The sequence below is a fragment of the Muntiacus reevesi genome, chromosome 13 (genome assembly GCF_963930625.1).
Source record: "Muntiacus reevesi chromosome 13, mMunRee1.1, whole genome shotgun sequence".
NCBI classification, from domain to species: Eukaryota; Metazoa; Chordata; class Mammalia; order Artiodactyla; family Cervidae; genus Muntiacus; species Muntiacus reevesi.
This window is the reverse complement of record NC_089261.1, coordinates 22,051,534-22,063,597: the sequence shown is the minus strand read 5'-3', so window position 1 is coordinate 22,063,597 and position 12,064 is coordinate 22,051,534. Positions and strand designations below refer to the sequence as shown.

At 54.8% G+C, this 12,064-nt stretch overlaps 1 protein-coding gene across 18 annotated transcripts in view; it reads left to right on the top strand.

The window, feature by feature from the left end:
* NCOR2 (nuclear receptor corepressor 2) overlaps positions 1 to 12,064 on the top strand; it is a 232,076-nt gene that overhangs the window by 126,355 nt on the left and 93,657 nt on the right. For 17 of the 18 annotated variants that reach the window (XM_065904616.1, XM_065904624.1, XM_065904623.1 and 14 more), the window contains 3 exons: positions 6,269 to 6,441; positions 7,608 to 7,701; positions 10,796 to 10,974. In XM_065904616.1, coding sequence (XP_065760688.1) covers positions 6,269 to 6,441; positions 7,608 to 7,701; positions 10,796 to 10,974 — 446 coding nt within the window. The remainder of the gene's footprint in view (positions 1 to 6,268; positions 6,442 to 7,607; positions 7,702 to 10,795; positions 10,975 to 12,064) is intronic. The other variant, XM_065904620.1, reaches the window with a different exon arrangement.

The window sequence follows — 12,064 nt, the reverse complement described above, 5'->3', positions numbered from 1 at the left end:
CAGAAAACTTGACAGTCATGTAGGCAGTTTGACAGAATATGGTGGACACCTATATGCCCACCATCTAGAATTCCTCATGGTTAACATTTCTTTGGGCTTCCCAAAGAAGCCACCTTCTTTGGTAAAGCTGCCTTAGTGGTAAAGAACCCACCTGCCAATGCAGGAGATGGAAGAGATGTTGGTTTGATTCCTGGGTTGGGAAGATCCCCTGGAGGAGGGCATGGCTACCCACTCCAGTATTCCTTCCTGGAGAATCCCATGGACAGAGGAGTCTGGCAGGCTACAGTCCATGGGGTCGCAATGAGTCAGACACAACCGAAGTGACTTAATGTGTGCGCACAGCATTTCTTCTTTGCATTCACTTTGTGCGTATGTGTGTCTGTGTGTGAGTATGAATGTTTTTGTGTTGAACTCTTAGAAAGTAAGTGTGGATGCCCAGACTCTCACCTGTCATGCTTCCATGTCTCTCTCTTGGATGAAGGAAATTCAGGAGCACACCGAAGGATGTACAGATTTTCCCGAGTAGTCCTGCCTGGGAGTGAAGGGCATGGTTGGGGAGGTCCTTTAGCTGGGGAGAAAGGAGATCTGATCTGCCTTTTAAAAGGATCCTGGTGACTGCTGAGGGTGGAGTTGGGTGGACGTAAGTTCTTAAGAAATCTCCCAGGGCTCCTTGGAGGTCCTTTGAGGGGATGGAGGGGAAATGGCCTTATTTAAAGATAGAGGAAGAGGAACTGGAGACTTCTAAGAAACTGGGTGGCTTTGTGGCCAAGCTGAGCCCATCTTAAGAGAGGCTCTTGTGAAAACGAATTTGGAAACCACAGAAACTATGACAGGAGGGCATCAGGAATGGTCTTGCTCTAGTTCTTATATAATGAGCCCTAAGTCCTGTGCACTGTTGGCAGGCGGGGCCTAGAGGGGGCTTGGTCAGGACGTGCCCCTTCAGATCTGTGTGTTTCCCGCCTCCACCTGAGTCAGTTCTCCGGCGGAGCTCTCACTTTTCAGAGGTTTCTGGGACTGTGACCTAGCAGCCCAGGCTGCCCTGCATGCCTGCTCTGCCCAGAGAGCTGAGGCTCTTTTCCCGGAGGGGTGCCCAAACCCAACAGGAACCCCCACTGGGCCTGCCGTATCCTTCCCTGAGCTTACCCCCGACCCTGGAAGCCAGATATTGTGTGTGTGTGTGTGTGTGTGTGTGTGTGTGTGTGTGTGTGTGTGTTGGGGGAGGGGGTGTAAGGCTGAGTCACTGATGCACAGGTTCAAGCCCCATCCACCATACCTGCTGCGAGTGGTCCTGGGAGAGCTGTCTGGCCCCAAGCCTTGCTTTTCCTCATCTGTGAAATGGGGTCATGGTGGCGCTGCAGGAAGCGCAGTGCCTGGTGGGGAGAGTGGGTGTGATTGACGGTGGCCCTGCAGGATGGGTTAGTCAGCGGTGAGCCCAGCCTGGACGGTGGGTGTATTCACTTCCTGAGGCGGCGGTAACAAATGGCCACAGACTAGGTGCCGGAGAACAACAGACCTGTACTCTGTCTCTGTGCTGGAGGCCAGAAGTTCAAGATGAAGATGTGGACTGGCTGTGCTCCCTTTAGAGGCTCTAGGGGAAGCTCCTTCCTGCCTCTTCCAGCTCCTGGTGCTCCAGACAATTCTTGGCTGTGGCCACAGGACTCCCATCTTAGGCTCCATCCTCACCTCCCCTTTCTCCTCTCCTCTCTTACATGGACATCTGTCCTGGGGTCTAGTGTGTGTGTTAGTCCCTCATTTGTGTCCAACTCTTTGCAATCCCATGGACTGCAGTAAGCCAGGCTTCCTTGTCCTTCACCATCATCTCCCAGAGCTTGTTCAAATTCAAGTCCATGGAGTCGGTGATGCCATCCAACCATCTCATCCTCTGTCGTCCTCTTCTCCTCCTGCCCTCCATCTTTCCCAGTATGAGGGTCTTTTCCAATGAATCGGCTCTTTGCATCAGGTGGCCAAAGTATTGGAGCTTCAGCATTGGTCCTTCCAATGAATATTCAGGGTTGATTTCCTTTAGGATGAACTGGTTTGATCTTACAGTCCAAGGGACTCCCAAGAGTCTTCTCTGGCACCACAGTTCAAAAGCATCAGTTCTTTTTTTAAGAGATGGCTAAAGGATGCACATTCTGTATCCCCTGCACCTCTGATGTCCTTATGCTTCACATCTGGCTTTGTCCTGACTTGGCCCAGCATCCGCTTCTGCAGCCTGAGTGATGGGCTGCAGGACATAGGCTGGGAGAGCCCCAGCCTGTCCCCTTCACCCATCGGTGAACACACAGGACAGCCAGTGGGGGATGATTTCTGCGACTCCGTGGCACCTGAGCCGCTGAGCCCAGTGGGAGAAAGCCTTTACATGAGGCTGCAGGCTCCCTGGGGGTCTGGAGGATGCCAGGTCACTAGGTGACCACAGAGATCAGCTTCCCTGGCCAGCCGGCTCCAGTCAGCTCCCTATCACCTCCCTCCATTGGCTTGAGACTGTCTTCCTCAGTTTAGGAGGTTCCTCCTGGACACCGCATCTCTTATTTCCTTCCTAATTGTCGAACTGCATCCTGCCACATCTGGCAGGGCAGGAGAGGTTCAAATCCTGGCCCTGTTTGGTGACCGGGGCAAATCATTGAACTCCTGGCCTCAGCTCTCTGTTTCATTCAGTGGGGACTGTAGGGACATCCACCTCAGGCTACTGAGCGAGAGGCTGCAAGCAGCATGTTTGGGGCGACGCCCGGACTACTGTGGGTGCTCGGAACTGTCAGCCGCAAGCCGACCCTCAAATTCAGGGGGACCCCAAATAGCCAAAACAGTCTTGAAAAAGAACAACCAAGTTGGAAGACTCAATTCCTCATTTTAAAACATATCGCAGGACTTCCCTGGCAGTCCAGTGGTTAAGAAGTCACTTTCCAACACAGGGGACATAGGTTCGATCTCCGCTCCGGGAAGATTCCACATGCCGTGGGGCAGCTAAGCCCCTGCACCACAGCTGCTGAGCCCCTGCTTTAGAGCCCTCGAGCCATAACTGTTGATCCTGAGCACCCACAGCCCATGCTCCACAACAAGAGAAGTCACTGCTCGCCTGGAGGAAGGCCTCAGGTAGCAATGAAGACCTAGCACAGCCAAAATTAAAAAATAAATTAAAAAGAACCCTGCAAAACTGCAGTAATCAGCACAGTGTGATTCTAGCCTAAGGACAGGCACAGAGGACAGCGGAACAGAATAGAGAGTCTCGAGTTAAGCCCTCACATCTGTGGCTGTGGATTTTTGACAGGAGGCCAAATCCAATCAATGAGTTAGGACCGTCTCTTCAACAAATGGTGCTGGGACAACAGGCCAGTCACACACGCAGGAACGGAGCTGGACTCCACCTCACAGAATGAACACAGACACTCACCCGAAATGAGTTAGAGACCTAAATGCGAGAGTGAAAGCCAGGGCTTCCCTGGTGGTCCGGTGGTTGAGAATGCACCTGCCCTTGCAGGGGTCACGGGTTCAATCCCTGGTTCAGGAAGATCCCACATGCCTCGGAGCAGCTAAGCCCCTGTGCCATAACTACTGCAGCCCCTGCTCCCAGAACCCATGCTCCGCCACAAAGGAAGCCACTGCAGTGAGAAGCCTGTGCACCGCCACTAGAGAGCAGCCCCTGCTTGTTGCAACTAGAGAAAGCCCTCATGCAGCAAGGAAGACCCAACGCAGCCAAAAATAAATAAAATAAATCTTAAAAAAACCAAAAACCTCTAAAGCCATACAATTAAGAAAACCCCTGGTGGGGAATCTTTATGACCTTGGATTTGGCAGTGGCGCTTGGGTGTGACCACCAAAAGCATGAGCGGTGAAAGGAAAAGTAAGCACACTGGACGTTCTCAGAAGAACTGTCAGGATCCTGACCTCCTGTCTGGACTGTGTGATCCAGGCCTGATGGCCCCCGAGCTCTGAACTCCCACCTGTACAGGGGGGATGGTGGTCACCGCTTTTGGGGGTTTGGGAGAGTCAGTCACGGGGAGGACTCAGCTCTGTGCCTGGCCCATGACGCAGTGGTACCTGGGCCAGTGTCAGTGGTGATGCCGATGGTGTGATGGTGATGATGGTGTTGATGGTGTTGGTGAAGATGCTAATGGTGATGCTGATGATGCTGTTTATGATGATGACGATAGGATGGTGAGGAAGATGATGATGGTGATGGTGCTGGTACAAAGAATCCTCACTGAGGGTGACAAACTGTGGTCACAGGGGCTGTCCTTCCTTTCCTGTGTGTATTCTTGCCCCTGGCACCTGCAGGCTAGCTTAGCGGTGCTCCAGCCTCTGAAATGTGTGAGACAGTGTGTGAGTACATGTGTGCTTGAGAGTGGGTGTGTGAGTTTATGAGTGAGTGTGTGTGGCTTGTATTGTGAGTGAGAATATGGGTGATGTATTTGTCACTATGAGTGTGTGTGTATAAGAAAGTGTGTGTGTGTGCGCTCGTGTATATGAGTGGGGATGTATGTGAATGTATGTGCATCAATGTGTGTGTATGTGAGTGTGTGATCCGTATCCTCCCCCGGCCAGCAGGGCCACCCAGGTGGAATCTCCTGGCAGGGTCTTTGCTGCCCCAGGAGGGGCTGCGGCCACTGCCACGGGCTGTCCTGCAGTGCCCTCGGCCCTCCGTGGACAGAGAGGACGCCTAACACACAGGTGACAGCAGGTGGCACTGTGGTCAGGTATGGAGGGGGACTTCCTCATGTTGAATAGTCCTCAGGAGCTGCTCATGTCTTTGTGTGTGGTGATTGGGGCTGGGCAGTGTGATTGGATGACCCCTCACGGCCATGCCTGTTCCTTTTGCTCTGGGTCATCTCACCGGCCGCCCCTCCACTGGGCAGCTGGTTGGTGGCCCCCGTGGGTTTCTTGCTTGTGTTCACTGGTAACTGTATTCCTTCTCTCTGCTGGTTTTTGGGTGAGCATGTTCTCACCTTTTCCTCATCTGACATTTTCCTGCTCTCACACATCAGACCAAGGCCTCCTGGGCACTGCAGGACAGCCTGTGGCAGTGGCCACAGCCCCTCCTGGGGCAGCAGTGACCCTGCCAGGATTTCCACTTCAGTGGCCCTGCTGGCTGGGGGAGGATACAGGTCACACACTCACACTGAGAGGGTGGGGAGGGTTCCCTGCTCTGACGATAGGTGTCCTTCATGTTGATTCCCACCCCAGGAGTGCTGCCTGCAGCACGTTGCCATGAACACATGTGGCCATTGCGTGCTACTAGAACGTGACCTCCCAAGGGTTCTCGGGGCAGTCTGGTATGTGTGGCACCCCAGGTAGCTGGGGGTCAAGTTCTGCTCCTCCTCATAGATCGCCTGACAGCCCCCTGGGGACTGTCAATGCTGCTGGGTTTGTTGAGGACCAAGGTCACAGACTGCCTTGGTCAGAAGCTGAAATTCAGGATGGGATGGGATGTCTGGGCACGAAGACCAGAGACGGGCTTTCTGATTATGCTGAAGTGTCGAGAAGGCATTCAAGCGAGACTCCCAGACCGTGCCATCTGTCCACGGCAGCTGTTAGAGATGGGGAGATCGGGTCTCAAGAGCAGCCGGACGCTCCCTGCCTGCTCGAGGTCTGGGTCACCTTGGAGACTCGGCAGCTTACATTCTGGGCCAGGCAGGGGTCTTTTCTCTAAGGAGGGGCATGCATACAGCAGGAAGCACTGTGGTTAGACTTAGAGAGGGACTTCCTTGTCGTGGACGGACTGCAGCTTGAGTCTTTACACCCAGTCCTTGGATCTGGGGAGCATGACTGGGCCTTAGGCTGGGGGGTGAGGAACTATTCAGAAAGAGAATGCTTTCCATGGGGCTGCCCCAAGTCTGACAGGCACCCCAGAGCTGACCCAACTTACAATGATGGAAATGGTCTGTGTGCACTGTCCACTGCAGACAGTAGCCCTGGCTCCAGTGGCAGGCGGACCAGGGACCTGAATTTAAATACGACTTAGTTTTACATGATTCAGCTTTAACGGCCACATGTGACTGGAAGTTTCTGTATAGTACAAGGCCTTTCTAGAGGAAGGCTGAGAGTGGGGGTGGCCCACACCCCAAGGAGCAAGGCAGCTGGATCCTTAGGTCAGGCTGTGGGTTTTCTGGCCTGGGTCTGCCCCAGTCTCCGCGTGATCCGTGTGTCTGCCCGTGCACCTGTGTGTGATCGCATACCTGCCCGTGCGCACGGCAGAGTGGGGGAGCCTGGGGGTGCTGAATGTCGGATGCTGGAGGAGCAGCTGCCACACGGCTCCCCCGCGTCTCCACAGGAACAGAAGTTCTGCCAGCGCTATGACCAGCTCATGGAGGCCTGGGAGAAGAAGGTGGAGCGCATCGAGAATAACCCCCGGCGGCGGGCCAAGGAGAGCAAGGTGCGAGAGTACTACGAGAAGCAGTTCCCCGAGATCCGCAAGCAGCGGGAGCTGCAGGAGCGCATGCAGAGGTGAGCTGAGGACCGGGCCCACTCACACCTCTCACCCTCCTTCTCCCCACACCCCCCCGCCCCCACCTCCTTCCCTGCCTCCCAGGACCTGGGTCCGCCTGCGGCACTGTCCCCAGAGGAGCTCTGGCTGGCATGCAAAAGGAAAGCACAGCAGGGTCTAGAATTGCACCCCAAGGGCCGAGTTAAGTCCTTGGGTGTGTCACTTAGCACCTTCCTGGACTTAACACTTCTTGGAAAGAAGAAGCTTAATCCATTTTGATGGAGTGAGCTCTCCTTCCGGTGTGCCATGGGCTGGTACCCACCCCAGCTTTGTTCATTTATGTGGTCCCCGAGTGTGAGATCCCTGGTGTAGGTCAAAGGGAAAGGATGCTGGTCACACGTGGCGGCCCTGAGGGCTGGGTACAATCCTGTGTCAGAGTGCCCAGCACACAGTAGGTGCTTGGTGGCGTGTGAGTGCGGTTTCTGTTGTCATACAGATAAGGCAATGGGCTGTGAGCAGGGATGATGGACTTCACTCTTTTTTATTTAAAAACAAATACATGAAAATTTATTATTGTATGATTCTTAGTTTTAAGTTATTCCTGCATGTTGTCTCCTTTTTCCATTAGAGCCCATAATTATTTGCCATAGTTCTTTTTTTTTTTAAATTTTTGGCCACACTGCATGTCATGTGGAATCTTAGTTCCCTGACCAGGGATTGAACCCATGTCCTCCCAACAGTGGAAACTCAGCGTCTTAACCACTGGACCGCCAGGGAAGTCTCTGGATCTCACTCTTTACTGGATGCTTACAGCCCGTATCTCACTGAATGCCTGCTCCCAGTCCTGGGAGCCAGACACCACCTTATCCCCAGGTTATATGGGAGGACATGGAGGGAGATGCTGCGAAGAGGCAGGGCTGGACTTTATACGTGGATCTGTGTAGCTGGTCTTTTGTTGGGGGGGGGCATCTTAGGAGAGATAAAGTGTTCTGGCATTTTCTGGGTGAGAGTTGGGGTGCTCCATCCCACCCCCAGACCCCTCGGCTTGGGGCCATCCGTGTGGGTGTGGGAGGCCTGGCTCCTCCCTGCTGCCCACACGCCGCCTCTGGGGAAGTTGTGGGCTCGGGGCTGTGCCGCTGCGCTGGCTGCGAGGGGCCGGTCCTGAGTATGTGCCTTCGATCTCCAGCAGGGTGGGGCAGCGGGGCAGTGGGCTCTCCATGTCGGCCGCCCGCAGTGAGCATGAGGTGTCGGAGATCATCGATGGCCTGTCAGAGCAGGAGGTAAGTCCCTGATCCCGACCTCAGCCCCACCCGCTGTGTCCCCTGTCCAGGGAGAGGGTCCAGCAGGAAACAGAATTCACCTGGATGGTTGAGATCCAAGGGGCTTGTTACTGAATGTGGGCGGAACCGAGGTGGGATGGGGAGGCCCCAGGGGAGTAGCCATTGGCTGTCCCCAGGCCTGCAGGCCGAGCGAGCAGGAGAGGGGTCTTCCTGGGCCCGTGGAGGAGGGGCCACCTGGTAGGACACGGCCAGTAAGGGTCCCAGCCAGGGCCCTGTCATGACGCCATGGCGGAGTAAGTAGCCTGGCCTCTCACTCCTCCCCCGCTCCCTCTAGCTTTGAGTGCTTCCCATTGGCTGGACCCGACCAGAAGCCAGAAGGCACAGGAGCCTGAGGGTGGTGGTTTGTAGGTCAGCCTCCCAGTTGTCCAGAACTAGGGTCAGAGGGGGGTTTCCCAGCTCACCAGCTGTTCACCAAGCTGGGGACCTTCTATCAAGAGTTCCCAGGTGATCTTCTATCAGCCAGGTGACCCTGGCTCTGGTCACTGGAGCCCAGAGGTAGCCAGGGAGCAGAGAGAGGAGGCATTTGCTCCTGGGGCAGGGCTGGTGCAGGCCTGTCCCCTCCCAGGTCTTACAAGCATCTCTTGTGTCAGTTCCCCATCCCCCCCTTCCATATTCTAACATCACAGTGGAAAGGAGGGGGCTTCGCAAAAGGAGGGGAACACATTCTTCCGCCCCCGGGCCTTGTGTCCAGGGAGAGCTTTTGTCCAGCTGGGAGGTATTACAACTCCAAATCCGTGCAGTCACCACTCACGAGCTGCATGTGGCTATTTAAATGGAAATGGCCAGAAACGAAATAAAATTAAAAACTCAGTGCCTCCAGTGCCACCAGTCATTGTAAGTGCTCAGAAGCCACGTGTGGTTCGTGGCCCCCGTGCTGCAGAGAGCAGGCCGTAAACACCTGCGTCGCTGCAGAACATTCTATTGGGCGGTGCTGCCCTAGGCCACTGAGTCTCATATGGGACAGACTTAAGAGTCCTGGGGAGGGGACGTCCAGCTTGGATTGTGATTTCCCAGGTCCCCCACCCCCAGCGGTTTTGATTTAGCCAGTCTGGGGTGGCAGAACTCAGAAATCTGCATTTTCACCAGGCTGTTCTTGCAAGTCTGACACAGATAGTTCAGACCACCTGGCTATTAAGAAAAGAGCCTTCATTTTATTTTTATAAATTGTAATCAATAATTTTTTTTCTTGTCCGCACCTGGCCACATGTGAGATCTTAGATCCCCAATCAGGGATTGAACCTGTGCCTCCTGCATTGGAAGGAGGAGTCTTAACCACTGGACTACCAGGGAAAAGTGTGAAAGTCAAAGTGTCAGTTGCTCAGTCATGTCTGACTCTTTGGGACCCCATGGACCGTAGCCTGCCAGGCTCCTCTGTCCATGAGATTCTCCAGGCAAGAATTCTGGAGTGGGTTGCCATGCCCTCCTCCAGGGGATCTTCCCGACCCAGGGATTGAACCTGGGTCTCCTGCATTGCAGGCAGATTCTTTACCATCTGAGCTACTAGGGAAGCCGAAGTCCAAGCCTCTGTGTTAAAACCTCACATCATGTGGCCCTGTTTTGAACACCCTCCAGTCCGCAGAAAGCAGAACTCGGAACGCCTTTGTCCACACCTGTGGGTTTGCTCCGGTTCCTGTCCCACCGATGGTGGCCAAGTACACAACCCACACTGGCACGTGGAAGCAGGAAGAGGGTGACCCTTTCTTGCAGGCTCCCTGCTTGATGCAGGGTGCATGGCATCTCAGCTGATGTCCAGCACCACCCCCATCCCAGAGGACCACTTCCCCAGCTCCTGGCCACATGAGAATGCAGCCACCAGGGTCCTTGGGGAGGTTGAGGGAACAGCGTTTAGGGGTGATGGTTGGAAAGAGAGTTCAGGGCAGCAACTGTTCACCCAGTCCAGGCCGACCTGAGGTTCCCTGGGAGGGTGGGAAGGCGGGAACTGGGCAGGAAGAGAGACGTTCGCGATTTGGGGGGAGCTTGCAGTAGTCAGCATGTGAGCCCACTATGGATGGGACCGTGGAGTAGGGTGGGGGTTCCTGCCAGGAGGTACCCAGCCTGCATCTGCCAGGATTGTGTGTCTTGTGCAGGTGAGGGCAACGGGGAGGTGATGGTATTCGAGGGCTGCTCAAGTGCCGGGGAGGCTCAGGCCTCCTTGGGAGTCCTCCTCTCAGCCAAGGTCAGGGCTGTGCCTCCGCTGTGCTCCCCTGCTTCTGTTGGGAATCCCCAGCACTGAATGGAGCGCTTAGCTGTGGGAGGCAGGGCAGCGGATCCTTTGAACCGGCTGACCTTGGCTGGGCCGGGGCCCTCGCCTGCCTCCGGAGATGGGTAATTAATCGCCAGTAATGGGCTGGCTGCAGAGATTTGGGGAAATGAGTCCAGCTGAGTGGCGGCTCTGAGCCTCTTAATAGCTGCCCCGATGCATTAGGAGCGAGCCCGCCCGACTCCTGCTGCGCACAGGGCTGGGCAGGCTTGGTCCCCAGTGGGCACGCTTGAAGGAGCGGGATCCGGGGCTGGAGGTGGACGGCTGGTGAGGAAATGGTTCTGCAGCCTCACAGGGCCCTCCCAGAGCAAGACAGCCCCTCGCCTCACCCTGCATGCCCTCTGAACCTGAGGTGGGAGGGGGGAGCAGCCCCCCTGCCGAGCCAGCCAGGTTGCACATCTTCCCTGCAGTGTTTTATGGCACTTGCATTTCTAAAGGGAAGATTCATCACTCCCCTCTTACTGCAGATAAGGTGACTGCTGCTTTCTGTGTTGAATTTACAGCCCTGCCCACCATAAACCTGTCTGGGGCTGCCTTTAAATTCTCCCTTCCCCCTGCATGGGCCTGTTGTATTTTTTAACCCATCATGCGCTTTCTTTCTGGTGTTGTGTTTTCCCATTCTGACTTGGAGTATCCCTACCCTCTGCTCACTCACTTGGATTCCCCTGTGCAGGCGGGAGCACCCTGTCCCCTCCCCCGCCCAGCCCCCAGCTTCTTGTCTTCTTGCATTTTCCGACCAGGGGGTGCCCTCCGTCATCTCCATTTTCCTTCCAGAACCTGGAGAAGCAGATGCGTCAGCTGGCTGTGATCCCACCCATGCTATACGATGCCGACCAGCAGCGGATCAAGTTCATCAACATGAATGGGCTCATGGATGATCCCATGAAGGTGTACAAAGACCGCCAGGTCATGAACATGTGGAGTGAGCAGGAGAAGGAGACCTTCCGGGAGAAGTGAGTCCCCTGTCGGTGGGATGGGAGGGTCCTGGCCAAGGCCGCCCTCCCCTGTCCTGGGAAGCCTGTCCTGTTGAGGTTTGCCCTGGCTTCCCAGGGCTGTGACGGCAAGTGTCCACCAACTGTGTGGCTCACAACAGCTGGAATGTATTCTCCTACAGTTCTGGAGGCCAGCAGTCTAAGATCAAGGTGTGGGCAGGGTGGTTCCTTCTAGAGGCTCGGAGGGAGGGTCCCTTCCAGCCTGGTTCCCAGTGGTGGCTGGAGATCTTTGTCACCCCTCAGCTTGCAGATGGATCCCTCCATCTCAGCTATCTTCAGCTGTGGTCTTATTTCTCATGTGTCTCTCTGTGTCTTCTCCTTTTCCTATAAATTCACCAGTCACATTGGATTCAGGGCCCACCCTACTCTAGCATGACCTCATCTTAACTAATTATATCCACAAAGATCTCATCGCCAAATAAGGCCACATTCTGAGGTTCTGGGAGGACAAGATATTTGGGGGGACACTATTCAGACCAGTACAGAGTGTCAGGGAAGCTTTATGTGAAATGAGTCAGTATGTATTAGAAGAACAAGGCAGGAGGACCTTCTAGGCTGGGCTGAAGTCTTGGGCAGGGGTATGTGGCTGGCCGGTAACTTTGGTTTTCATTTTATTTGGAAAGTGACTATTGGTTGAGCACCTCCTTCATCACAGATGCTAGACAGATGTCTTCTGGGGTTTGTGCATTTGTCCCGCTTATCCCCCATAACAGCATTACCCATCCCCATTACACAGATGAGGAAACAGAGGCTCAGAGAAGTTAAGACACTTAACAAAGGTCACACAGCTTGCAAAGGGTGGAGGCAGGATTCAGAATCCCCCAGCTTCATTCAGGTCAGGGGCTCAGCTGCAACAGAGAGGCTTGTCACGGGAGAGGGAAGACGGGACCAGGGAGTAGGGAGTGCTTTGGGAAGCAGAGGCAGGATCTGGATGCTCAGAGGTGAAGCTGGGGCTTCTAAAATGGAAGAGCAGAATGACTGTTTTGGGGAGATGAGTGAAGGGCCAGATGGAGAAAGCCCTCCTTTCCCCCCACCAGACGGGTGTGTCCCA